General features: G+C 43.0%; 1 protein-coding gene and 1 pseudogene across 2 annotated transcripts in view; one reads left to right on the forward strand and one right to left on the reverse strand.

Annotated features, from left to right (window-relative positions):
* UNC5C (unc-5 netrin receptor C) overlaps window positions 1-27,127 on the forward strand; it is a 422,927-nt gene that overhangs the window by 293,551 nt on the left and 102,249 nt on the right. For both annotated transcript variants that reach the window (XM_006111944.5, XM_006111943.5), the window contains exon 4: window positions 14,214-14,317. In XM_006111944.5, coding sequence (XP_006112006.1) covers window positions 14,214-14,317 — 104 coding nt within the window. The remainder of the gene's footprint in view (window positions 1-14,213; window positions 14,318-27,127) is intronic.
* Window positions 21,864-25,966, reverse strand: LOC149524573 (uncharacterized; annotated as a pseudogene).

The following is a 27,127-nucleotide window of genomic DNA, read 5'->3' on the forward strand; positions in this document are numbered from 1 at the left end:
TAGCCCTTTCTAGCATGTTCAGAAGAAAATTTCATTTTCCCCCATTCTGGCCACGAGTGTTATTGCTGCTACATTGCAGAATTATTGTATTCTCTGGAGGACCAGTTCTGAAGTCCATTAAAACAACAAAAAAAATTGCATTCAACAACTCTGTTCATTGACCGTGTAATAGAATTAACTGAAAAGTAATTTGGAAGTGTGAAGAATGTGGATCCTGGAAAAGCAGCTTGTATTTATTTAATGCAAGGTCAGGCATGTGTCAGAAAGAACATAACAACCTGGTCAATGGGAGTTCTCTGCGAAAAGTCAATAGAAAAATCATGTCAGCTAAGCAGAGAACTTCAGTTGTTCAAAAGAGAAGGCATCTTTAAATTTGGAGTGAAGAGTGGTGTTTTTCCGAGTGATACACATGCTGGAAATTTTAAATTGGAAGTGAAACTGAATCAGAACTCAAGATTGTGACTTCCGTCAACATTGATAGGCCTTGTCTACACTTACTGGGAGATCAGCACTGCAGGGAATTATCCCCTGAGGGTTGCTTTAGCAGGTCTATTAAAGACCCATCAAATGGACCTCTGATCACATTCTCACCAGCTCTGGTACTCCACCAGACCAGGAAGCAGAAGGAGAGTTGACAGGAGAGTTTCTCCTGTCAGGGCCAGTGTGAGACATGTGCAGTCGGTTCCCTCACAGCTGGCCCTGCGCTTTTTTTATTGGCTCTTTCTGCTTACTAGGCACATCCTGTTCTGAAGCTCTTGCCTGCACATGGCGGCAGCAATTCCCTCCCTACCTGGGGGCCCCCAGCCCACAAGAGAAGAGTAAGGTGCTATAGGTGCCAGTGGTGAGGGTGCCCCTGGCTTGCCCAGCCCTCTGCACTGCTGGCTCAGGAGCTCTTTGGGGGAGCAGCTACTGCAGCCCTACACAGGCAGAGCGGGAGCCCTGGGCCTGGTGGGCAGCCAGTGGCAGCCCAAGCCACAGTGCCTCATTCAAACTAGGCCCCTCAAACAATCCTGTGAGCAGGGGCGGATATAGAGCAGGGCAAACGGGGCAGCCACCCCGGGCCCTGCGCTTCAGAAAGCCCCGCACATGCGCCATAGCGCCGCTGCGCATGCGCCGTGGCAAAGGGGGAGCCCCACGGAATTATGCTGCCCGGGCCCCCGCAAAACTGTCATCTGCCCCTGCCTGTGAGTCCTGTCTCCTATTGACACCCCTCCACACACAGTGGAGACACCGCACTAACTCGATCTAAGGTTCATTGACTTAGTTCAACTTTGTCCCCTAGTATAGACCTGGCTATAGTGAAGAACTGGGTGGTGTGATGCCTGCAGCTTTGGGCCATTTGTAATTAAAGTTTGGATCGTTCTTTTCAATGAAGGTTATTCCTGAATAGCAGAATGGAAACTCCATGATTTTCCTTGGAATCCTTCCACTGGAGTGTTTGGTCTCCTCAAAATAAAAATGCTGGAGGTGGTTCACCTTTGTAAACTGCCAGATTTCCTAGGATCCGTTTAGGCTTGAAAATCCTAGGTATTTTAATAAATTAACAAATGGAAACAGAATAAATAATGTTGGAGCTGATGGAATGCAATTCATTTTCTGAGATTCATCATATTAGATGGTGCAAATACATTTTTTCTCATCATTCCAGGCAGGCCCTAGCTATACTAACTCTATGAGGTGCTCAGATGCTTTGAAATGTTAACGTACACTGGGGTTAATTATACTTTTCTTATTGAATTAAGAGACTGCATCTTTATGGAGAGAAGACAAAGGAGTTAGGATAGTTTTTTCCCCCCTTTGTTAAAAGTATCCAAAACCACTGCAGCATTTTAAAACTAATATTTGAAGAATGCTGATCTGATTATGTGGATAAAATCCTATATTCTCAGCTTGAGCAAAATTCTCATTGAAAAATCAATGCAAGCTGTGCCTGTGTAACCAAGAATAGAATTAAACCCTGTGAGGGTTTTACTTGATAAAGAGTAATTAAGTACTGTAGGATTTGACCTAAATTATGGGCCAGTTCCTTAACCAGTGTCATTGACTTTAGAAGTGCCATGACAATTTCCCGTAACTGAGGATTATGTCTTATCCATTTACAGCACAACTGAATAAATATGAAATTGGCCTGATTTTCTTCTCATTTGTTCCACTTTTACATTGGTGTGATTTCACTAGATTCATTGATTTGCCCCTGAAAAAGTACAGTCAGACTCAGGGCCGGTATATGTACATCCAACTTCAAAGTTGCTAAAAACTGCTGCAAGAAATAAATAGCTTTCTTCCTAATTTCATTGGAGTAAGCTTTTTGCGTAATGAATCGAGATGCCTTCTTGGTTTTGGATCCTTTCCAGTATCTTGGAATGGAAGCTTGAAAAAAATAATTGCACTTTCCTCTAAGAAATCACTATTTAATAAGGAATTGTGCTTATTAAACTAGCATTTACTTTTATATTAATTTTCTATAGACGTAACTAAATGCCTTTTTTTCCAGAAATGTTTTCTTTAAAAGAAGGGAGTTTAAATAATAGTTTATATACAAGTCTCATACTATATACAGATAAGATTAATGTGGTACAGGAAAGTGGATTAGTTTACCTGATGGATTATCTCCACTTATGTTGGACAGAAAGACAGATGTGAAAATAATCATACATTCATTACTTGCACTTAGGTAGTTAACCTTTTAATTCTGGGGTTCTGTGCTCATACATTATGTTGCTGAATTACTTATTTTTCCTTTATTTTCACATCCCAGTGCTCTAGCACCCCAGATGATATTGTGAAGGTCCATTGCCACCAAAATATTAGAGAATAATTATAATAACATTAGACAATTATAAGATTTAGGAGAAAGGGGACAGCTATCCTGGGACAGTAAAAGGAGAGTCAAGAACACTTAGGAACATGAAATATGAAGAATAAAGGGAATAGGTTATTCATTGTGGCTACATCTAGACTGGCCACAAATTCTGGAAAAGGGATGCAAATCAGGTAAGTCAGCATAGGGAAATCCGTGGGGGATTTAAATATCCCCCGCAGATTTAAATAAACATGCCCGCCGCTTTTTTTCCGGCTTGGGGAAAAGCTGGAAAAAAAGCGTCTAGACTGGCGCGATCCTCCGGAATAAGAGATCCTCCGGAAAAGGGCTTTATTCTGGAGGATCGCGCCAGTCTAGACGCTTTTTTTCCGGCTTTCCCCAAGCCGGAAAAAAAGCGGCGGACATGTTTATTTAAATCCGTGGGGGATATTTAAATCCCCCGCGGATTTCCCTATGCTGACTTACCTGATTTGCATCCCTTTTTCGGAATTTGTGGCCAGTCTAGACGTAGCCTGTATGTGTAGATTGGGCAGTACTAAAGAGGGGGGCTTGATTCTTCCTTCTTTTCAGATTGAGTAATTCCCAGTCAATGAGTGTTACGTGTATCCTGTGTGGAGAAAACTGGGCCACGTGGTTTTTAGTTGGAATTACTCTTGAAAGAAAGGGGGTAGCCGCGTTAGTCTGTACCATCTACATGTTTTGTTAGTCTATAAAGTGCTACCAGACCATTTGTTGTTTTTTCTTGAGAGAAAGATAGACCTCTTCCATCACAAGTCATAGAGAGAAGGCATTTTAGTACTCATAGAATGCATTAGCTCATTTCACAGTTTCACTACATAGAATCATTCCTGTCAAGCAATGTTTTCTAGTAGGTCTTTTTGATACATGTGACTTTGATTCTGCAGTTGATGGTAAATTAGCGCATTTATAATCAAGTGTGATCAAGACAGTTTTAAGTATATTCCATCTTGAAAAGAGACCAAGAACCGACTACCTTTCTCAATGGACATCAAGGTAGACTGGGTGGGATTCATGTTGCATATGGAGTAACTTAGATTTATCTCTCGTGTATCTTAACCATGTGAGGAGAACTGTAGCTAAGGTAAGGTTATATAACAACCTTCTAAGCAATCTTCATAGGGAGCCAGCATCGAAACTTTATGATAATCTATTTTAGCCTTCTGTTAGTCTACAACTAAAAAACGTGCTCTGTTGGGCTTCATTTATCTCATTCAAGTTGATTGGCACATATCTGCACTCAACTATGCATGTCATACCACACTGGACCATGGCTTTCTATGATGAATAACATCACTGCTCCACACATCCCTCACAAGGATGTTACAGCCAGATTGGTTGAGAATATCAGGGCAATCTTGAACCTACCACTTTACACAGACCTCTTCGACCACCCAAGAGTATGTTGCAGGCCCATTTGCCCTGTGGAGATTTCAGCTATTCTGACATAACCGCACATGTGTCTGGGTTTGATTTGCCATGCCAGTCATGGGACCTTCTGAACAAATTTCAAACAGGCCAAGGTCAACATACAGACAGCCTTCACCTCTGGGAATATGAGTATTCTACATGCAGTGTTGGCCAAAGACAGATACAAATATTACACAATATTTGGCTTCTGTCTGATGTTGGTTTGAAGACTCAAAAGGCTGCCACAAATTGATTTGGCATGCTCCACATCCAGTAAGAAGAAGGTTATGATTAGATTTTATAATAAATTCAAGCTTTGGGGTTTCACAGTATTGAGTTAAAACACATTGAATTAAAATGGACATTAATGTCATTGTTAGTGTTACTTTCATTTAACAAATCTCTTAATTTGTGTGTCTTATTAGCGTCAGTGGGCGCCTAGGGTATATCCTGCATATATTGTCATATCTCATACAAATAAATGTCTTGCAACAAAGCCAGCTTGGACCCTGAAGGAGGTGGAAATATAGTAATCAAGTAGTTAACAAAAGCTTTGTGCATGTATTTCTACATATATGATAGTTCACTGCTAGAGACAGATTAATGAATCAGAAAAAAAGTGTTTATTCTGAATTTAGGTATTTTGCTTACAGAAATGTCTTTCAGTTCCTATATGGTATAACTTTAGCTTCACAAGCTTAAAAAAAGACCTGCAAACATTGTAAAAAACTCATTTTTGTTTTATGTTTTTTTTCCAAGATAAAACTGAATTTATGGATTTTTAAATGCTTTTAATTTCACTTTCACATTTAAATTGCTATAACATAATTACAAATACTAGAAATATTAGTAGTGCAGTCTTTGCAGTGCTGTATTCACTAGGTATTTTTTTTCTCATTCTAAGCGATTTAAATGTGAAAATTGTTGATCAGTTATACAAATGGATAATTGTTGTATAAGAATTTATCTGACTCAGCATGCCTAAAGTGGAAGGAATTCATGCAAAACAAGCAATCTGAGAAAGGGCAGACAATCAGACTCTTCAGATTCTTCTAGCTCAAATAGTGGCCAAGTTGTTGAAGATGCCATCGAAGAATGCAAATGTCATTTTCACAAACAACAAAAATAAAATGAATGAAAGAGGAAAGAAGCTCATAAGTCCATCTTAATTTTCTTACCTCTAAGTATTCTGCATACAATTTAAACCTCAATGAGAAAGGAGTACCTAGCACAGAGTATAGTCAATAATTATTTTGCCACTGCCATCAATCTGGCTGGTTGAAAAGAGGGACTGAGGTTCTGGCTTCCCAATGTTATTCAGTAGAACTCTCAGGATAATCACAGGCAGGATTTTGAACTCCATTACAGCAATTGTGCACTTGTTTGCACAAAACTTTCCAAGGCCAGATGGTCTAGTCAATGGAAGATTCCCCCCTGAAAAGAGGAATCGTTTGGCTTCTTTGCCACTCTTCTACAGGCTGTAAGTGTTGGGTGCATGGCTGAGCAAAGAGTATGTTTCTGTGGTATCCATACACTGCAGCAGAACTTGGGTTTCAGTTGGTGCTATTTAAAGCAGTCTTTATGCAGAAGACTAGGATGGTGCAGAACTGGCTTCAATATTGATTTGGAAGCACAAACAGCTCTTTTATTTCTCCCCTGCCACCCCATCCTCAGCTGTCCCATTCTTCTCTGGGCTCAGCTGAGACCTTGGTTCTATGTCTCTACATTTACATTTAACTAGAAGAGGTGTGCTGAAATTTGCACCAAGTGTGAGGAGGACCTTGATCAAAACACAGTATGCATTTTACACAAGGGGCTCTCCAGATCAAGGCATGAAATTTATAAAAGCAATTGATAGAGGTTTCAGTGGGATGTGCCACTGAGGACAGAATTATCACAGTCTCACTGGAAATTTGGCTTAATCTAAGTAACAACAAAGAACTAGAACTACATACAGACAAAATAAAAAACTAATATATAGAAGCTATGGAACCTTCAAGTTACTCTAGCCACCAGTGTGACTGATCAAATACAAAGATCAAATACTCAGCCCCGAACAAGAGGAAGAAGTAACTGAAATGTGGTGATGAAACATAATGTGGAGTTCCCTTTTTTTCCTCTAGCGCTTGAAATTGAAAATCCAGATTTCACCTCTCTAGTGTGTGTTTGCAAAAGAGGGCATCACAAGTTGTGGAAAATAATAGAAGCAAAATCTTCGAAGACAGAACAGCTGAATTCAGAATTTTGCCAAACTATAAAAAGACTTCACTCCTGTCCACCTAACTTGGTATCACTTGTACATAGTTGAAATTGTAAATATAGTATGTCATTTATAGTAATTTGATGAGCTTTTGTGAGGCTGAGAGAAACTAAAACAACATTGGTCGTTTAATTCTTTAGAACATTTGTCTCCAACACGATACAAACTTTATGTGAAAATGTTGCTTACCTTATCTCTCCATTAAAACAGGTTTTTTAAAAAAATCCGCACCAAAACCATATTACTTGTTTTCCCATGTTATGGCTATTGCTTCTCGTGTATAAAAATCTGGAATGTGAGAGGAGGGGGAGATATGCATATATACACAACACATACACTATCTCTTGCAGTAAAGAATTTTCATGCTCTTAAAAATTTATCTGCCTTAAAGCATCTTTGCAAAAAGCTGCATCTTCTACTATTAACATCAGCTCATACTAAATCAAAATTGGGTGAAAAAGAATGTTTTTAAAAGCCCAGCTCATTTTCTGAAGACATTTGTTTGTTTTAGAGGGGAAAATCCTAGTTAGCGTTACTGGAAAGTGCTCAAAACAGAAGTGAGGAGTCTTTAAGGTCTATCAAGGGCAAAAATCCATCTTTTTCTGACATTAATGCTGCATTGTTCTGTACATTTCTGGTTTACATCTAATTCCTGCCTGACAAGTGTCCGTTTTTCATGCTTATTCATCAGTCACCCTAGCATTAACACTGCCTTGAAGGCATCTGCCCTGCCTCTTATCGCCTTTCTCAGAAATGATAAAGGATATCCTTAAAGTTTTACCCACCCACGCATCACAGTAAAACCCAGAGCTACAATGAAAGAATAAAATACAGTTTGTAAAAAAAAAAAAAAAGTGTAAAGAAAAGAAAGGTCATTCTTTGCTGACTGCAAAGAAGAAAGCTAAAAAAATGGAAACAGAGTAATGCCAGGAGTTAAAATTACTTGTACACATAAACTGTTACCTTTGGGAGATTAAAAATATAATGTCTGAGGTTTTTTTTAGACTAAGGATGAATTACATTTGGAATTTAAAATTGAGCCACTTAAAATATTTCACAATAAGGGTCTATTTTTCCCTGCCAGAAAAGCAAAGACATTCAGATGTGTGTTTACACAGAGAGATTGATTCTTCCATTCTATTAGTCCAGTTTTACACCAGTGGAAAACCATTATTTCCCACACAGCTGCAAATGAAACCAGCTGTCCTGATTGCAGCAGTTTATCCCTGGGTATTTCACGAGTTTCAGAATGTCGTCTCACCCCAGTATACTCTGTGTCTGTGTATCTTGAGCTATGCCTGTAATACATGGCACAAAAGCAGTCATTGGTTTCTCTGGGACTGCACGTTACTTAGGAAAGTAGGGTTTGGCACACAGTTGCATCCCAGAACTTTAATCCTTAAACCTGAATTTCTTTCAATTACATCGCACTCTGAGAATAAGAAAAATATCTGTTTTGCAGCCTGAGAGTTCTAGCCAAACCAAACCCACTTCAACAGAAGTTCCAAAGTGACTCCCTATGAAGGCTGCACCTTTCAAAGCAGTTATGTAGTGCTTAAATTATGCAGCTGTATGAGCCATTACTTTTTTAATTCTCCCAACCCTGTTATGGCTGCTTATGCAACAGTCAAAGTTCTTAGAAATGACACATAAGAGGTATGCTTATTCCCTAGCATAAGATGTGGATTCTTCAACGTCCAACTTATCAGCCTTGGAAGCAAGGGTGCCATTTCGAGTGTGTAAGAGGGGCAGCAGCTGTGCGCTCTAGGACACAGCTTGCTTTTCATCCCATTCCCCAGGCATCATTTTTTGAGGAGTACAGGAACTTTCAAAATGGGGCATTTCTGTTGAAAATGCCACGTCTAAACTGCCAGGAGGGGGTTTCGAAAAAGCCCCGTTTTGAAAAAAAGCGGCAGCTGCCATTATGCAAATGAAGCCCGGGATATTTAAATCCTGGCTTCATTTGCAATATCAACATGTCCAAACTATATCCCTTTATCGAAAAAGGGACGTAGTTTGGGCTACGTTTAGACTGCAAGATACTTTCAAAAAAGCCTTTTTCAAAAAAGAGCATCTAGACTACAACCAGTACTTTTGAAAAAGCAAGCTGTTTTTTCGAAAGAGAGCACCCAGGCAGTCTGGATGCTCTCTTTCAAAAAAGCACAGTTTGCATTACATAGCGCTTTTTTTCCAAAAAGCACTTTCGAAAAAAGGCATTTTTCCTCATAAAATGAGGTTTTCTGCGGTCGAAAAAACTGTTGCTTTCTTTCGATTTACTTTCAAAAGAATGCAACAGCAGTGTAGACACAGGGGAAGATTTTTTGAAAAAAGGCCACTTTTTTTTGAAAAAACCGTGTTGTCTAGATACATCCTTAGACACAGCCTAAGGGAGTGAGGAGAAAGTGCTTTCATTCCATTCTTTCCTCTCACACCTGGCTGGTAAAGGGAACTTCCTTGATAGTATCTAATGGCTCCTTTAAGGACGTTAGCATGTTACCTCCCTTACTTAAAGTATTTTTTCAGTTTGCAGATCACTGACCCACTGGAATGTACTAGTGCTTCCAAACTATTACAGTGTATCAGCTCACTCAGTGATGGGGAACTTTATGTGCATTAATCCCACCAAATAAAAACTCTACTGGAACTTTTGATAGAGAAAACTTACTGCTCACACTCCTCTCTGACACCTGCTTATTATAATCAGAAGAAAGCTTGTTTCTATACTAAATGTGATAATTCCACAGCATGGGTAATGTATTTTAATGTACAAGTATTAAAGCTTTGTTTTAAAAAAAGGTAAGTGGACCATCAAATTCCTATGCTGCTGTTTCTTATCATAACTGAAAGCAAGGTAAAGGTTTGGTTGTGCCTGGAATGGGATTGCTTCTCATAAAACCATACAGAAAAGAGATAGAATCACCAGCAGGAGCAGCCAGAGGCCAGCTGCGGCAGCTGGTGCCCCAGGCGGAGTGCACGATCGGCGCCCCCGCCTGCAGGGCCGTCAAAGGACTGACATCATCGGCAGGGCCCCGGGTGCCCCCGTGACATCATCATTGGGCACTCCGGGTGGCAGCGCCCTAGGCAGCGGCCTCGTCCGCCTATAGCCACAGGCCGCTCCTGATCACCAGGGAGGTAAAAGGGGTTAGCTGGTGGCACACCCCTCCCTGTCTGGGACTGCCCCACTCCAAACCTCTCACCACCCTTTAGAAAGGGTGAGTGGGGCTAATGCCCCTGCTCCAATTCATACAGGAACATTGCTGGCTGTTTCCCCTTCATCAGGGAGTGTGGGGAAAGTAAAGTTTGCTATATGCCCATAGGCGGCGAGTTATATGGGCTTGTGGTGCCCATGCTCCAGGAATATTCAGAGCCGGGGGCCCTGCTCCACCCATATTTGGAGCTGGGTCTCTCCCCTGGCCCTGCCTGGAGTGGGCCCCGGCCAGGGGCGGACTGGCCCAGTGGGACACTGGGAATTTCCCAGTGGGCCATCGTCAGACAGGCCGGCTGGAGGCTGCCGGCGGAGGAAGGGTGTGACTGGGCAAGCCCGTCTCCCGCACCCGCAAGAAGACGCCAGCGACCGTATCGTCAGAAACTGCACCCCTGGCACACCTCAGTGCTGCTGCGCATGCTCTGGTGGCCCCCGAAGGCACTTCAGCCGAGGCCGCGCAGCTGAAAAAGGGGGCGGAGCACATCACCCTGAGGCTGGTGGAGGATGTGGGAGGCCGGAAGGAGCCAGGGACCCAGACGAACGGGGATGAGAAGCACCCCACAGTGGACGGACCAGTGAGGGGGGCTGCCCAAGAGCCCAAAGGAGCAGCACCCCGGGTAGGGAGCCGAAGGTCTGGGTGTAACCATAGCAGTCCTGGCGGAGTGCAACCGGGAGGTCCAGAGGCACAGTCCAGGGGAAGGGGAGCACCCGACCGGCTGCAGGACAGTGCACCTGTACTAGGCGGCCTCTTCTTCAGCTGAGTGCAGCCACACCCTCTCCCCCTCCCCCGTCCATGTGCCTCCTCCGGCCGGCCACCCTCCCTGTGCACCCCCCCGCAACTCCCCCTCCCCCGCCCGTAGGGCCCCCCCCCCCCGGTCCAGCCACCCCACTGTCTGAGTTCTCTCCCACGCAACTCCCCTGCCTGTGAACCCCTTCTTGTCCAGCGGCCCCTGCTGCCTGTGTGACACTGCCCACTGTCCCACGACCCCCCCCCCCCCCTTGCTACCTTCTCCCTCTCTTCTCCTCCCCTGGCTCGGCCTCTGCCCAGCAACACTGCACCCCACCTCCTGGGCCACTGCAACCCTGCTGGGACCCCGTCTCCTCTTCTCCCTCCCGCCACCTCCCTGCTGCCCACCTGGATTCCCATATCCTGTCTGGCTCTCTAAACAATCCTCCCTTCCCCCACTCTCGGGGCCCTGAACCCTACCCACATACACACTTGCCCTGGAACTCAGCCCCCTTGTGCTGTGTACTGACACCCTCACCAGGGCCGGCTTTAGGCCGATTCATTGTAGTATCTGAAAAGCTGAGATTTATTACTACTTTACTATTTGATGTGACTGTATGCAACTATTATTAACACTGCGTTCTCCCATTATCCCCTAGTTTTAATATTAGGGAAAATAAAACCTGTTGCAATCGTTTCTAAAATATGTTTATATACAAATGCTGGATATAGAATCATGGACCTTGAAAGATCATCTAGTCCAGTGTTTCTCAACCTTTATTTATAAAGTACCCCTTTAAAAAAATTGTAATTACTACCAGTACCTACAGTTTTCAGACATGCAACATTTTTTTCTACCATTGCAACACATTTGTTTAAACAACTTAATTGTAGCTGGGCAGGCGATGAAATGTTTGGATGTAAAAAGGACAAAAATAATAAAGCGCTGGAAAACTTAAAACAAAAATTCAATTTTCTCTAAATTTCAGTTGTGTTGACATACTCCCCAGACTTCTCTCGAGTACCACAAAGAATATTCGTACCACTGGTTGAGAAACACTGATTCCAGTTCCATGCGCTGAGGCAAGACTAAGTATTATCTTGATCATCCTTGAGAAATGTTTGTCTAACCTATTCCTAATAACCTCCAATGATAGAAATTCCATAAACTCCCTAGATAATTAGTTCAAGTGCTTAACTATCCTTGTAGTTAGGAAGTTTTTCTTAATATGTAACTTAATTTTTTCTCCTTATCCACTGAGTACAGAAGAAGTAGCAATGGGTTGAAACTATAGGAACAGAAATTTATCACACTCTTCTTTACAACAACCTTTTACATTCATGTCCCACCTCAGTCTTCTATTCTCCAGAGTCCAGACTAAACAAATCCTCAATCTTTCTTTGTGGGTCATGTTTTCTAGAGCTTCCCAAGATATGGGTCCTTATACAACACACAGTACTCAAGCTGTGGCCTTATCAGTGTTGAGCAGGGCAGAGGAATTATTTCTTCTGTCTTGCTTGCAACACTCCTGCTAATACATCTCAGAATGATATTTGCTTCCTTTGACACAGTATTACGTTGCCCATAGGATGGTTTGAGATAACAGCTCTGTGTCCTGCACTTTGGAGGATTCAAGGGACCCAGAGTGGCCTGGGACACTACCAGGAGGCCTGGCACCATCAGCAAGGGTCAGGACTGCCCCCACGCTTACCAGTAGCCATGGAAGCCTGCTCAGCTCTGTTTTACTGCAACAGCAGGAAGCGGAGTGCCCGATCCCAGCCCACTCTGTTTGGCTTCCCCAACCAATGTAGCTGAGAGCCAGACTCAGGAGAGCCTAGAAAAATGGACCTGTGTCGCTTCACTTCCTGCCACCGTGGTGAGTGCAGTGGAGACCCCTGCTGCCCACACTAGGCCTTGCTGCTAATCTTCTCACACTGCATTGCTTAGGGGAGGGGACTTGAGTGAAGGGATGCAATTGGGGTGATGCTATGGCAGGAATAGGTGGGGAGGGGCAGAGCAGGGGTGGGACTTTGGGGGTGGAGTGGAAGTGAGATGGGGACAGAGATGCAGTGGGAAGAGCCGGGGTTGGATGTGTAGCCTGAAATTGAGGGAGGAATGGCCCCAGGCCCTGTGCCTGAAAAGGAATGGCCCTGCATTGTTGACTGATATTTAGTCTGTGATCTATGGTAGCTCCCAGATCCTTTTCTGCAGTACTCTTTCCTAGGCAGTAATTTCTCATTTTATACATGTGCATATAATTATTCCTCCTGAGTGCAGTATTGTGCATGTGTCTTTACTGAACTTCATCCAATCTATTTCAGACCACGTCTCCAGTTTATCAAGATCAATTTGAATTCTAATCCTCTCTCCTAAGTTCTTGCAGTCACTCCCAGTTTGGTATCATCAGCAAACTTTATAAGTGAGCTCTCTATGCCATTATCCAAATCATTTATGAAGACATTGAATAGAATATATTAAATATATGTTGCTGTTTGGAGGTAATAAATCTCCTTTGGGAGTGTCTTATAGGTGCACTAAACATTAAACTCTCTTTCTGTATTTTACTCAGTTAAATGCAGTTCTTAATTTGTGCTTTTTTAAAACCAGAAAGAAAACTGACAATGGTGCACACTACAGTACTGCTCCACAATGTCTTTCCTAATTTTCCTGAGCAATGGTTTGTAGTGTGCACCATTGTCAGTTTTCTTTCTGGTTTTAAAAAAGCACTGGGTTTTGCATGGACCAAGTCAGCAGGAGCTCTGGCCAGAATATGCCACAGGGAGCTCTGAGCACATTGTGCCTCAGGGAGTACAATGCTTCTGGTGCTTACCACCCTGCTTATCAAAGGGATTCATTATCCATCCCCCTCTGCATTGGACAGAGAGGGAGCAGAGCCATAGCTCAGTTTTCTTTCCTCTCAGCTTCCCATCCAGGACAGCAATGTTAGGCTTTGCTCATAATGGGAAAATGTGTCAGTTTAACTAAATGAGTTTAAAATGTGACCAAGTAAGTTACCAACGTAAGCAAAGTCAATATAATCAAGGGCTAAAACGGTTTAAGTACACCTGCATCACAGCTTTGCCCTGATTTACCCAGATTGAAGTTTAAATTCAGTTTATCAAACAAGCACACGTTCTTGGGCCATGTCTGTACTAAGTTGGCATAATTACAGCACTACGGGGTGTCGATTTTTCACACCCCTCAGCTCCATAACTATGTTAACCTAAAGTTTTACTGTATACCAGCCCTGAATTTAGATAAGGCCTTTGTCCAGACAGAGTCCTGGTACTCCGAGAGTGCAGGGATTCCCGTTGTGATTGATGTGGTTTGGTAGGTGGGTGGAAATTCCTTTTTGTTTTGTCTCTTGCTTTCTATAGGAAGATGCACAAAACCAATCCAGCTCCAAATGAGGGTTGTTAGAATCTACTTGAATTATAACCTTCTTGAACCAGGGACCATCTTTCTGTTCTGTTTGTACAGCACCTAGCACTGCAGGGTTGTAGTCTGTGAATGGGGCTCTTAGGTACACAGCAATACAATACAGCATAATAAAATTTCTTATAAATCTTTTCTGACAGAAGTTCTCCACCATGATGAAATGAAGTGAAACATATGTTCCAGTCCATTGACTCTAGGTTCTCTTCAGGCCTGTGATGGTGTCTTCCTGTCTGCTCGGGGAGACCCTATTACACATTCTATGCTACTACAATCATTTGTAAGTTATTTCAGGAATTATTAATGATCTCACAACCTGCTTTTGGTTTTTACTAGATCTCCGGAAGACATTTGAACAGGAGCCCCTTGGGAAAGAAGTGTCTCTGGAACAGGAAGTCCTGCTCCAGTGCCGTCCACCTGAAGGCATACCAGTAGCTGAGGTAAATGACAACAGTTCCCTGCACTAGCAAGTACCAGTTAGTTGTCCTAACTGAGGCCTAATATGTGGCTAATGGTGCAGTGAATTAGGGTATGGCATGATGAATGGATGCTAATGGAGACCTAACTGCCTGCTGCTGGTAGAATAGATTGATTGGGAACTGATTAATGACTTTTGAGTCAATTAAATGCCCCACTGGGCAGAGCCACAGGCAGTTCAGTTTAAGTTTTTTGTTCTCTTTCATGAAATCAGAACACAGCAGTATTATATCTGGCATCAGCAGGACAAATATCTGGTGGAATTTATGAATGCAATCCTGTTATTTTTTGTTCTCTTCTTTAAATGAAGCAATTGCTATCCTTGAAGCAACTGGCTTTCATGTCTTACTAAAACATTTATTTTTAATTTTTAGTATTTAATTTTCCTCACACGTTTGTGCACACAGATTGCATAGTGCAGTAGACGGGCCCATGCCAAGATCTGATAAGGGAGTTGGCAAGCTGAAGCAGGGTGGTGTGAGGGGAGATAATCCATCTTCTAATATGGCTTATCAGTTTTATCTAATAGCAGTTAAAACACAGGAAAGGGTACTCTTGTTTTCTTACTGGCAGGAGTAACTGCCATTTAATAAAAGCTGTGTCTGTAGGCAGTGATGGACTCCTCCTTGAAAAGAAGCACACCTCAAAATGGTGGTGATGCTTGTGGAACAGGACTTTGAACTTATTCCTGGCATGAGAGGGGTCACAGAATCAGCAGGGGACCTCTGAAATTCTAAATTCAGCTCTGCTGATGAGTAGAAAAAAATATTGTTAATGATGGTAATTCTCTCATCAGAAGTCTCATTTTTTTCTACTATGCTCAGAAGAAACTGATGCCAATTTGCATTAGGATAAGTTAGTCTGTCATGGTTAAGTATCAAAGTGGTTGTCACTCACTGTTGATGGCTGATTTCTCAGGAGATCAGGCTTAATGTGTTACATCCCTATCAAACTAGAGCTTGGATCTAATCAGAATTGCAAAAAAGTGTCTACAAACAACAGAAGGAATGATTAACATATTAGATTACTCTCTCTCTCTCTCTCTGTCTCTCAGGCTGTTTTCTTTCCTCTCTAAGATCTCCAAAATCTCAAAGAAGCAGTTGAGTCTGGTGAGCCAGCTCTATGACACCCATGATATTAATCAGTTGACTTTCTTCAAGAACTTATCAACTTTTGTTATTCCTATTGTGTTGTGTCTTGACAAGCGTATTTATAACAGGGCACATCATATTGTAAATGCTCTTGGGTACTGAGGGACTTCATAACCTTCACTGGGAGCTGAGCTTGCTCATGAGCACCAGTTAGTAAGTGCAGATTTACACACAGCTCTGCATCTCTAAGCAACTTAACAGCTGTCAAAAAACAGAAAACCTGATCATGTGGCAGAGAACAAACAGCATGATTTAGCCTGGTAATCAGAAAGGATGAGCTCCTCTCTGTTATTAGCCTCTTTAATTGTTCTTTTTCTTAAATCTGATTAAATCCTTCTTCCACTGAATTGCTTTAAAGGCTAATATGCCCAGGTTTCCATGCATGCTTCATAGTGCAACATATCCCAAGAAACTGATCTGTGAAAAGATTCTGCTTAAACTGACCATATGATAATTGCTCTTTTTCACACTCTAGCATGAAGTAGTAAAAATTCATGGCTACAAGCTAATTGGCTGTGAATCTTATTTGTACTTTGGTCGGGGCAGACACCAATTAACACTTGGCAGGCTTAGGAGTCCTATGTTCAAAAAAAATATTCTTAATGTTTCTTCCGCCCCCTCTTGTCACTTTTGAAGTCAAGAGGGAGATCAAACACCCAGATTGGAGAGAAGCCTAATGCAGCTTCTTTGTAGACTCCTTCCAAGACTATTAAAAGAACAAAGACCTGAACATTAATGAATGGGAATACCTTAATGTGACACTTTATTACTGTCACTTGCTGAAGCAGGAATGATCATTTTAAAAAATGGAAAGATGAAAGATAACTTGGTGGGGCTGAAAGATTACATGATTATATTAATTTCAAGATGAATGTGTTCTTTGTTTAAGACTTCATTTATTTGTTCTGAAAACTTTCTGATATGATGATGTAGTTAATTGAGTGAGTAAGAAGGGACTCCAGGAAGGCAGGCAATCAACTGTTAGACTTTCTCACATTACAGAATGAATGTTTTGATTCTGACATCCCAAATCTGGCTGGATAATGTAAACGCAACAGCTATTAGCAGTGTTTCCAGATTCCAGTGAAGCAGACAAGAGTACCTCAAATTATGCCTCATTACAGACTGCTTCTGTGCCCTAGAGACAGATTACCATGCTGTCCCATACAAGCCAATTGATGTCCCACATTTTCCATCTTTTTAAATGATTAATAGTTTAAAAAAACGTATGCTGTAGAAAATGTAATTCACATTGAAATTACTATATAACCCTTTCATTGATTTTTTTTCAGCTTTGTTTTGCTTTTTTCCTTTGTTTTAACCTGTATTATGATGTGCTGGAAACAATCCACCCTTAGGAGGATAGCAAAAGGGTCCCTGTCAATGCAAAGGGGATTTAGACCTATAAATGCTAGCATGGTTAATGACAGTTAACCACATCAAGCCCCCATGGATCAATGGCAGGACAGATCCTTTTATTTTTAGTAGGTTGAGCCATGTCACAGTTTTAACCCTCGTTCCAACCCAACCCTCAGAGAGAAAGAAAGACTAAGACAGAGGTGGGGGAGCAAAGCTTTTAAAGCAGCACTTAACAGTTATTCAACTCCACTAAGGCATCATGCACATTAGAGTGGATTGACACTATAGTCCCCTAAAAAGCGCAAGATCCAAATACAACGGTTGTGTTACAACACAATACTCAGAAGGTCTGAGGTCAAACCAGAAGTCATCCTGCTTGCTCACTGGGGACCAGGAAAGGCAACAAATGATTTGTTCAGTCACTATGGAAATCAAATCAACTTCTCTCTGGCTGTATACCCTGGCCACCAACCAAGAACAGTAGTAATGCCAGCTGCACTCTGGCAGGTTGCAGGAGAACTGACACAGTAGGGAAAATGAGCAGTGAAATGGCAAAAATCTCTTTGTCTCTCTCAGAGAGACACCCCCCCACACACACACATACGCACACCAGACTTCTTTTGGAAGAAGCTTTTCCGGAAGAGATCGTCTGAAAAAAACTTCTTCCAAAAGAGAGCCATCCACACTGCAAAAGCACATTGAAAAAGTGATCTGCTTTTTCAAAAGATAGTGTCCACACTGAATGGACACTTTCACATTTAAGCTGTGATTACTATGGACGGAGTGGTGACCAGGGCACCTGTGCTTTTTCTTCTTTCCTCTTCTTCCAAAAGAACTCTCTCTTCCCCATCCACACACACCTTTTTCTGAAAGAGCTTTTTCAGAAAAAGGCTTTTTCCTCGTAGAAAGAGGTTTACCAATGTCAGAAAAAACCCTCTGTTCTTTCGATTTTTTGTCAAAAGAATGCGATTGCAGTGTGGGTGTAAGTGAAGTTTTTTCAGGAAAATGTCTGTTTTCCTGAAAAACCTCTGTAGTGCGGATGTAGTCATAGAGAGAACACGAGAATACACTGACTCATTCTAGGTTTCCAAAAAACTCCATAAGCAAGATTCGTTCCTGGTGTAACTTCATTGAAATCATCTGGGAGTAGAATGAGAAAACAAGCTACAAAGTCCATTGGTTCTGTATTTGTGCCACATTATATTGTGCTTTTTCCAGTTTCCGCAGTTGAGACACCGAGCTATTCTAAGATAAAAGATGATCAAATAAAAAGCATCTGAGTTGTTGGATGGTTATTTCAACAAGTAAGACTTTTTGAGATTTGTATTTAACCATCACCAAACATTAGAATTAGTAGCCTCATTTTCAGAGATGCGGAGAACCCTAAAATCCAGTCAAACAGTCCCAGTCCTTTGGGTTCCATCTGAAGCTTCAGCATTAATTCTGCCTCGTCTCTGCATGTGGACTCTTTCAAGCATCTCTGAAAAACCAAGAAAGGAGCACATTCTCGATGGGGGCACATACTGGGATTCTCCCAAGGTAACACTGCAGAATTATTAGCAATTAATTCATTTGCTCATTTAATTTGTTCTTTGAAAGATGCCAGTATCATATTGTGAGTGAGACATACACTCTGAGACACACAGCCCCATCAAATTAGCTCCTTGCAATAGGTTATAGATCAAAACATCAATGAGATGTAAGATTAGTTAATATGCTATAAGCAGCTAAATGAAGTTTTGCATTGAAATGTGTGATTTGCTGCACCTTCAACAAGGAGATAATTGCTTTTCTAATTATAATTGGGCACAGCGTACAAACTTGGTGACCTAGCTGAGCTTAAAAACTGGTATTATATTTATCTATATTTGCATTTTTAATTAGGAAGGGAGGGAAAAAAACCCATCAAGGAGTCAAGTGGCAAATGGGGGGTGGTTTGGGGGCGGGAGTTGGTCCAGTCAAAGTGAGTGTGGGGTAGACTTTATTCAGCTGGTTTTGCCTGGGCAAAAAGCTGGTGGCATCCAGGGACTTCTCCAAATGGGCAGCATCAGGTGGCTGCTCTGTCTAATTGATTATTAATGTGACTGTTGTTTGCTTTGTTTCATGAGAGGGTTTATGTTTTGATGTAGTTCCTTAATGGGAACTTGCATTTCATTTCAAGTTCAAGTTCATTGTCAACCCACTAGTGTCCTACATTCCCTGCAGGAAAGGGAGCTTGTAGAAAGAACAGAGGGGTTGATGGCCAAGAATGTGGACCAGCAGGAAAATGCCATTGTCCTCTGTGGTCTTTTGTGATACATGATGGAATTACCTGTGGGTCAGGTATCAATAGGAGAGAAGCTGGAAGAGGCCACTTGGATTTGCAGCATGTAATGAGGCACATCTCTCCCTCTTCCTTCCTTACAAAATACTAACACAGCCTATTTTCAATTGTGCTAAATAGGTGAGAAGGGCATAGACAGCCTTTCTCCTCCCCGAAACAAAAGACAGGACTATGTAGCACTTTAAAGACTAACAAGATGGTTTATTAGGTGATGAGCTTTCGTGGGCCAGACCCACTTCCTCAGATCAAATTGTGGAAGAAAATTGGCATGACTATATATACCAAAGGGATACAATCAAAAAAGTAAACACATATAAAAAGGACAAATCAAATTTCAGAGCAGAGGAGGGATGAGGAGGAGAGGTTAATGTCTGTGAGCTAATGATATTAGAGGTGATAATTGGGGAAGCTATCTTTGTAATGGGTAAGATAATTAGCATCTTTGTTGAGGCCCAGTCGTAAAGTGTCAAATTTAAGCATGAATGACAGTTCAGAGGTTTCTCTTTGAAGTCTTGTGTTACAATGTCTTTGAAGCAGGATGCAGGTAGTCAAGTCGTTGAGACAATGCCCTTTCTGGTTGAAATGGCAAGAAACTGTTCTTTCTTTGTGAAACTGTCTGATATCTGCAAAAGTGGCGAGGAGTCCTGTGGCACCTTATAGACTAACTGAAGTGTAGGAGCATAAGATGTCGTGGGCAAAGACCCACTTCGTCAGATGCATGTAGTGGAAATTTCCAGAGGCAGGTATAAATATGCAGGCCAGGATCAGGCTGGAGATGACGAGGTGGATCCAATCAAGGAGGATGAGGCCCACTTTTAGCAGCTTATCTGGAAGTGTGAATTCCAAGAGAGCAGAAGCTGCTTTTGTAGTTAGCAAGCCATTCACAGTCTTTGTTTAATCCAGAGCTCATTGTGTCAAACTTGAAGATGAACTGTAGCTCAGCAGTTTCTCTTTGAAGTCTCTTAGAGACCTACACCTACAAGATCTTCAACAAGCATTCTGTAAACTGGGATACCCACAGGAGGAAGTGAGGAGACAGATTGACAGAGCCAGACGTGTACCCAGAAGCCTCCTGCTACGGGACAAGCCCAAGAAAGAAACCAACAGAACACCACTGGCCATCACCTACAGTCCCCAGTTAAAACCTCTCCAACGCATCATTAGTGATCTACAACCCATCCTGGACAATGATCCCTCGCTTTCACAGGCCTTGGGAGGTAGGCCGGTCCTTGCCCACAGACAACCCGCCAACCTGAAGCATATTCTCATCAGCAACTACACACCGCACCATAATAACTGGAACTCAGGAACCAATCCTTGCAACAAACCTCAGTGCCAACTCTGCCCACATATATACACCAGCAACACCATCACAGGACCTAACCAGATCAGCCATACTGTCACTGGTACTTTCTCCTGCACATCTACCAACGTAATATATGCCATGATGTGCCAACAATGCCCCACATACATCGGCCAAACTGGACAGTCCCTACGTAAAAGAATCAATGGACACAAATCTGATATTAGGAATGGCAACATACAAAAACCTGTAGGGGAACACTTCAATCTTCCTGGACACACAATTGCAGATTTAAAGGTAGCCATCCTGAAGCAAAAAACCTTTAGGACCAGACTTCAAAGAGAAACTGCTGAGCTACAGTTCATCTTCAAGTTTGACACAATCAACTCTGGATTAAACAAAGAAGTGGGCCTCATCCTCCTTGATTGGATCCACCTCGTCATCTCTAGCCTGATTCTGGCCTGCATATTTATACCTGCCTCTGGAAATTTCCACTACATGCATCTGACGAAGTGGGTCTTTGCCCATGAAAGCTTATGCTCCTACACTTCAGTTAGTCTATAAGGTGCCACAGGACTCCTCGCCGCTTTTGCAGATTCAGACTAACACGGCTACCCCTCTGATACTTGTCTGATATCTGTTTTGCGTGCATTGATTCTTTGGCGAAGTGTCTGAGATGTTTGTCCAATATACAAAGCAGACAGACACTGTCGGCACATGATGGCATTAATTATATTTCTGGATGAGCAGGAATATGTGTTCTCGATCTTATAACTGAATTGGTTAGGTCCAATGATGGTGTCAGCAGAGTAAATATGTGGACAAAGCTGGCAACGGGTTTTGTTGCAAGGGAAAGTTCCAGGGTTGGTATTAGTGTGGTATATCCTGTTGTTGTTGGTAAGAATCATCATAAGGTTAGGTGGTTGTCTATAGGAGACTATGGGTCTGTCTCCCAGAGCCTCTCGGAGTGTGGTATCCTGTTCCAGTATAGGTTGTAGTTTATTGATAATGTGTTGGACAGGTTTAAGTTAGGGGCTATAGGCGTTCTATTGTTGTTTTTCTTGGGTCTATCTTGAAGTAGATGTTTTCTAGGTATTCGTCTGGCTCTTTCAATTTGTTTTTTTATTTCTCCGGCTGGGTAATTGAGGTTTATAAATGCTTGGTAGAGATCCTGAAGTTTCTGGTTTCTGTCAGTGGGATTAGAGCAGATGCAGTTGTATCGAAGGGCTTGGCTATAGACAATGGATTGTATGGTGTGTTCTGGATGGGAGCTGGAGGCATATAGGTAACTGTATGAGTCAGTGGGTTTTCTGTAGAGTGGTATCTAATTTACCATTGGTGATCTGCACTGTGGTGTCCAGGAAATGAATCTTTCATGTAAAATGGTCCGGGCTGAGATTGATGGTGGGGTGTAGGTTGTTAAAGTCCCTGTGAAATGCATCCAGTGTTTCTTGGCCATGGTCCAGATCATAAAGATGTCATCAATATAGCATAAGTAGAGAAGAGGTAAAAGGGGACGGGATCTGAGGAAACGTTCTAAGTCAGCCATAAAGATGTTGCCATACTGAGGGGCCATGCGGGTACCCATAGCCGTGCCGCTGATCTGGAGGTATAAGTTGTCCTCAAATTGGAAATAATTGTGGGTGAGAACAAAGTTACATAGGTCTGCTACCAAATTGGCAGTGGTGTCCTCTGGGATAGTGTTTCTAATTGCTTGTAATCCATCTTCATGTGGGATGTTGGTGTATAAAGCTTCTACATCCATGGTAGCAAGGATGGTGTTATTGGGGAGGTTATCATTGTTTTGTAGTTTTCTCAGGAAGTCAGTAGTATTTAAGAGATAGCTGGGAGTGTTGGTTGCATAGGGTTTGAGAAGAGAGTCTACATAGCTGGATAATCCAGTAGTGAGCATGCCGATACCTGAGATGATGGGATGTCCGGGGTATCCAGGTTTATGGATTTTGGGAAGCAGATAGAACAATCCTGGTCAGGGTTCAGAAGGTGTTTCTGTGTGGATTTGGTCCCGAGTAGATGTAGGGAGGTCTTTAAGGAGACAGTGTAGTTTCTTTTGGTATTTTGAAGTGGGATCAGAGGAGAGAGGTCTGTAAAATGTGGTGTTGGAGAGTTGTCTGGTTGCCTCCTGGTCATATTCGGACTTATTCATAATGATCACAGCACCCCCTTTGTCATCTGGTTTGATTATAATGTCCAGGTTGTTTTAGAGACTCTGGATAGCATAATGTTCAGCACGGCTGAGATTGTATGTCGCTTGTTGTCGTTTGTGAATAATATCAGTCTGTGAATTGTTGTGGAAGCTTTGTATATAGAAATCCAGATTGTAATTCCAGCCATCAGGGGGAGTCCATAAACAATTATTTTTCTTTTGGTGTTGATAGGAGGGGAATCTGGTTGGTCAGATTGATGTTCATTGGTAGTTTGGAAATATTCTCGTCGGCGGAGGTGGTGAAAGAAAGCCTCAAGGTCACCACAAAATTGAATCCAGTTCGTGGGGGAAGTGGTGCAGAAAGAGAGACCCCGGGATAAGACAGACAGACTCTTCTGCTGGGTTGAGTTTGTAGCTAGAGAGGTTAACAATATTATCCAGTGGGTTGAGGTAGTTGCTGTTGTAGCCTGTGGTGTGGAGCAGTTTAGAAAGTTTATTGTCTTTTCTTTGTTGTAGGGAATAGAAGTATGTATAGTAGATTTCTTGTCTGGTAGAACAAAAGTCCTCGGTGCAGATGTTTGTCTTGAGATGAGATACTCAAGAATGACATCTCTAACCTAGAGAATCTCATCTCAAGACAAACATCTTAAAGAAGTAGTGAGGTACATGCTGCCGCCATGCAATCCTCTCTCATTACCCTGCAATGTGCTGTGCAGGACAGCTCTGGTGCTGGAAGTACAGCTGCCTGGCATCACTTTCCTTCATGGCCTGCCATTAATAACAGCAGGCTTCTCTGTATAGTTGTAAAAACTTTAAAATAGAGGACAGTGTAAACAAAACAGCTATTAGCAATATCTCCCACTGCAATATCTCTGGTGAGGCAGACATTCCTCAAACTGCCCCAGAGACAGATTATCACGCTCCCCTCATAAGATTCGTCCATCTGTTACTGCTTTTGGTATGGTGATCAGAAGCTGATCCCTGCAGGACAGAGTTCTCTTGGTCTCTGAAGTATATGAGCTGATTGTCATTAACGTAGCTTGCACAACTGGAACTTTTAGTAGCATTCACAAAGTTATCTAGCCCTGGTATTTGCCAGGATTCCTTCCTGGGGCAGTACGTTCTCCCGGTTTAGTGCTCAGACCATGTGTTGTGAGTGTTTGTTTTAATATCAAAGTACCCAAGCTGTGGTCCGTAAATCCCTTGCTGGCAAGCTGTGGTAAAATGGCTCCTCCTTCTTTCTTGCCAGCTGTTAAAGCTATCTAGCGTAAGGTTGCCAAATGTCTAATTGCAGAAAACCAGGGCCCTACCCCTGCCCACGCCATCCCCCCTCACTCCATTGCTTGCTCTCTCCCACCCCTGCTCATTTGACTGGGGCAGAGCAGGGGGTTGGTGAGTGAGAGGGCTCTGACCTGGGGTTCAGTCTCTGTGATGGGGCCAGGGAGGAAGGGTTTGAAATGCAGCAGTAGGCTCTGGGCTAGAGCCCAGGGGATCAGAGTGCCAGAGGGAGCTCTGGGCTGGGGCAGGAGGTTGGGATGCAGGGAGAGGGGGTGAGGGCTCCAGCTGGGAGTGCAGGCTCAGCGATAGGCTGGGGATGAAGGGCTTGTGGTGCAGGAGGGAGCTCTGGGGTTGGGCTGAGACATTTGGAGTGTGGGAGGGGATTCTGGGATGGTGGATGAATTGGAGTTCAGGAAGGGGAGAGGGCTCCATCTCTGTGTGCTGGCTCGGAGGTGGGGTTGGGGATGAGGGTTTTGGTGCAGGAGGGGGCGCTAGGCTTGGAGGTGGGGACAAGGGAGTTCAGAGTGCCGGACAAGGTCTGGGGTGCGGGTTCCAGGATGGAGTTTGAGGTGTGAGAGGGGGATATGGGTGGTGCGCTCCCAAGTGATGCTGACCTGATGCATTTCCCAGGGGCTCAGGAAGTCCACAAAGCTCCTGGGAAGTGGCAGCATGTCTCTCTGGCACCTAGGCAAAGAGGTGGCCAGGGGGCTCTATGTGCTGCTCCTATCCACCAGTGCCACTTTGGCAGCCAATGGAAGCTATAAAGCCAATACTCTGGGTTGCACTTGCAGGCAGGGTCAAGATGCAAAGCCCCTTGGTCTCCCCTCTGCCTAAGAGCCAAAGGGACAATCTACCACTTCTGGGAGTGCTATGATTCTATGAATCAGGAAGCCACAGACACCCCCCTCCCACCAAAGCATGAATACAGTACAGAGCTGTGTTTAGGGTTACCAGATGATTTCAAAAAAATACTGGACACACTTGACTTCAGATGTGGGGGGGCAGCCGGGAAGGGAGCAGGGCTGGCCAGGAGGGGGTCGGGGGGAGCGTGGATGGCCAGGGGACATAGGAGGGGGAACCGGCTGACAGGAAGCAGGGCTGGCCAGGAGGAGGTCGGGGGGAGCAGGGCTGGCCAGGGGAGAATGGGGGAAGGAACCAGCCAGCGGGGAGCAGGGCTGGCCGAGAGGGGTTTGGGGGGAGTGGGGCTGGCAGGGAGGAGGTCGGGGGGAATGGGAGGGGGGAAACTGGCTGGCGGGAAGCGGAGCTGGCCTGGGCCCACAGATTCTGGGGAGCTGTCCGTCCCGCACATGGTCCCAGTGGGGTGCCCTGCCCCCAACCTCCTCATCTCTACTGTGTAGTTGTGAACTGCCTGGCTGGTAGACACACTCACACAGTGTGAGCATGTCTACCAGCCAGGCAGTACACAACTATGTACTGATACTCATGATAATAATAAAACTTACTTAATTAGAAAATATTGGACATTTATATGTCCAGTATTTTCTCAATTTGTTTCCCAGACAGAAAGCTTCAACATTGGACTGTCTGGTTCAAAACCGGCCACCTGGCAACCCTAGCTGCATAAGGTGTAGACCCCCTACAAAAATAAAGGGAAAGCAGAATTTTAATTCTGCATGGCAAAGTTTTAAAGCTGCGTTAAGTCATTGTTCAGTTGTAAACTTTTGAAAGAACACCCGTAGTGTTTTGTTCTGAATTATGAACCATGCCCATTGCCAAGCAATGTTTCCTCTAATCTTTTCTGCCCATGTACGGACTTTTTTCATCCATGTGCAGATTAAATTTTTATGTGCATTGAGGCATGTGCGAATGCGCATTACTGATAAAAACAAACCCCTAGCTGTGGATGCTCTGCTAATCAGCTGGGTGGCATTTGAATCTCTCCTGATAAGCTGCACAAGCGTCCAGGTTACAGGGAACACTCTTGCTCAGGTGTTTGTAACTCCAATGTTGTACTGTATCCATGAACCTAACAGTGAAGTTTCCTAAATCCCATTACCTGAACCATCGATCCATCTTCAGCTGTGAGGCTTTTTTAAATAAAAGTTCACCTCTATATAGTACTTAAAGTTGTAACTTTCTCAAAAATAACTAGAATTTATATAGCTTCCACAGCACAAACTATACATTTTAGTACTCAAGCAGTGAGCTGGACATATGTGCAATTAAGGAAGTGTTTCCACAGCAGGAAAACAAATCCCCCTTATTGGCAGTAGAAGCAGAAATAATGACAACTGAATAAAATATCACTATGGTTTGCACTCACTGTTTTATTCCCTTATGTGTTTTGCAATCGTTCACAGTTGTAATTTCAGCCTCTTTGGAGACCACCTTTAAAAAAATGAAGTGTAGAAATCCATTTCCTGTCACTAGCATGCAAAGAATACAGCATTCTATTTAGTGGGCAGTTGGTAGGATGAACGTGTGCATTTGAAACCAAATCTAAAAATCAAAGAACAGTACTCTTCAAAGAGGCGTTCAACTCTCAGGATAACTAGAATAGTTGTTAGCTCAATGACCCCTCAGAAATCTGGGAGTATCCTATTACTTACATGGATATTTCAGGCTCTGTATAGACTGGTAGTTTATTTTACCAGTTCATATATATATATACACACACACACACACACACACACACACACACACACACACACTTATGATTAATATCCGTATGGTACAAGCTAAGTTCCTCTGTGGTCTGACTGTTGTAGCAATTCACACATATTCTATCTTCCTAGACTATAGGACTCCAAAGCTGTGATTAGAATACGAGAAGAAATACAAGTTCAATAGAGATACTGTTCAGCACAGCAGTGTAATTTTAGTCTGTCTATAGGACTGTATAAGAAGGGAGCCTGAATAACTAGTAAGAAATTGCAGAGTTATGGCAGTAGATTGGAAAACATTCAGTAGTTCCTCTTAGGTGCTGTGGAGGCAGGAAAAGGGAATAAACGCAGAGTGAGGACAATGTTTTCTTCCACAGTGCTGAGCAGCTACCAAACCAAACAGAAGTCAAATCTTGTGGTTCTGACTCCGATTTAAGTCAAGCAAATCTCTTGTTGAAGTCAGGAAGCCAAATCTTATACTCTTTGAATTTTGTTCCTGGAAATCACGGAGTTTTGCCTAAGAACTAAATGACATCAAGATCTGGGCTATTCTCTTCAGAGGTATTTGGGG

The sequence above is a fragment of the Pelodiscus sinensis genome, chromosome 4, assembly GCF_052426305.1.
Source record: "Pelodiscus sinensis isolate ZL-2025 chromosome 4, ASM5242630v1, whole genome shotgun sequence".
NCBI classification, from domain to species: domain Eukaryota; kingdom Metazoa; phylum Chordata; order Testudines; family Trionychidae; genus Pelodiscus; species Pelodiscus sinensis.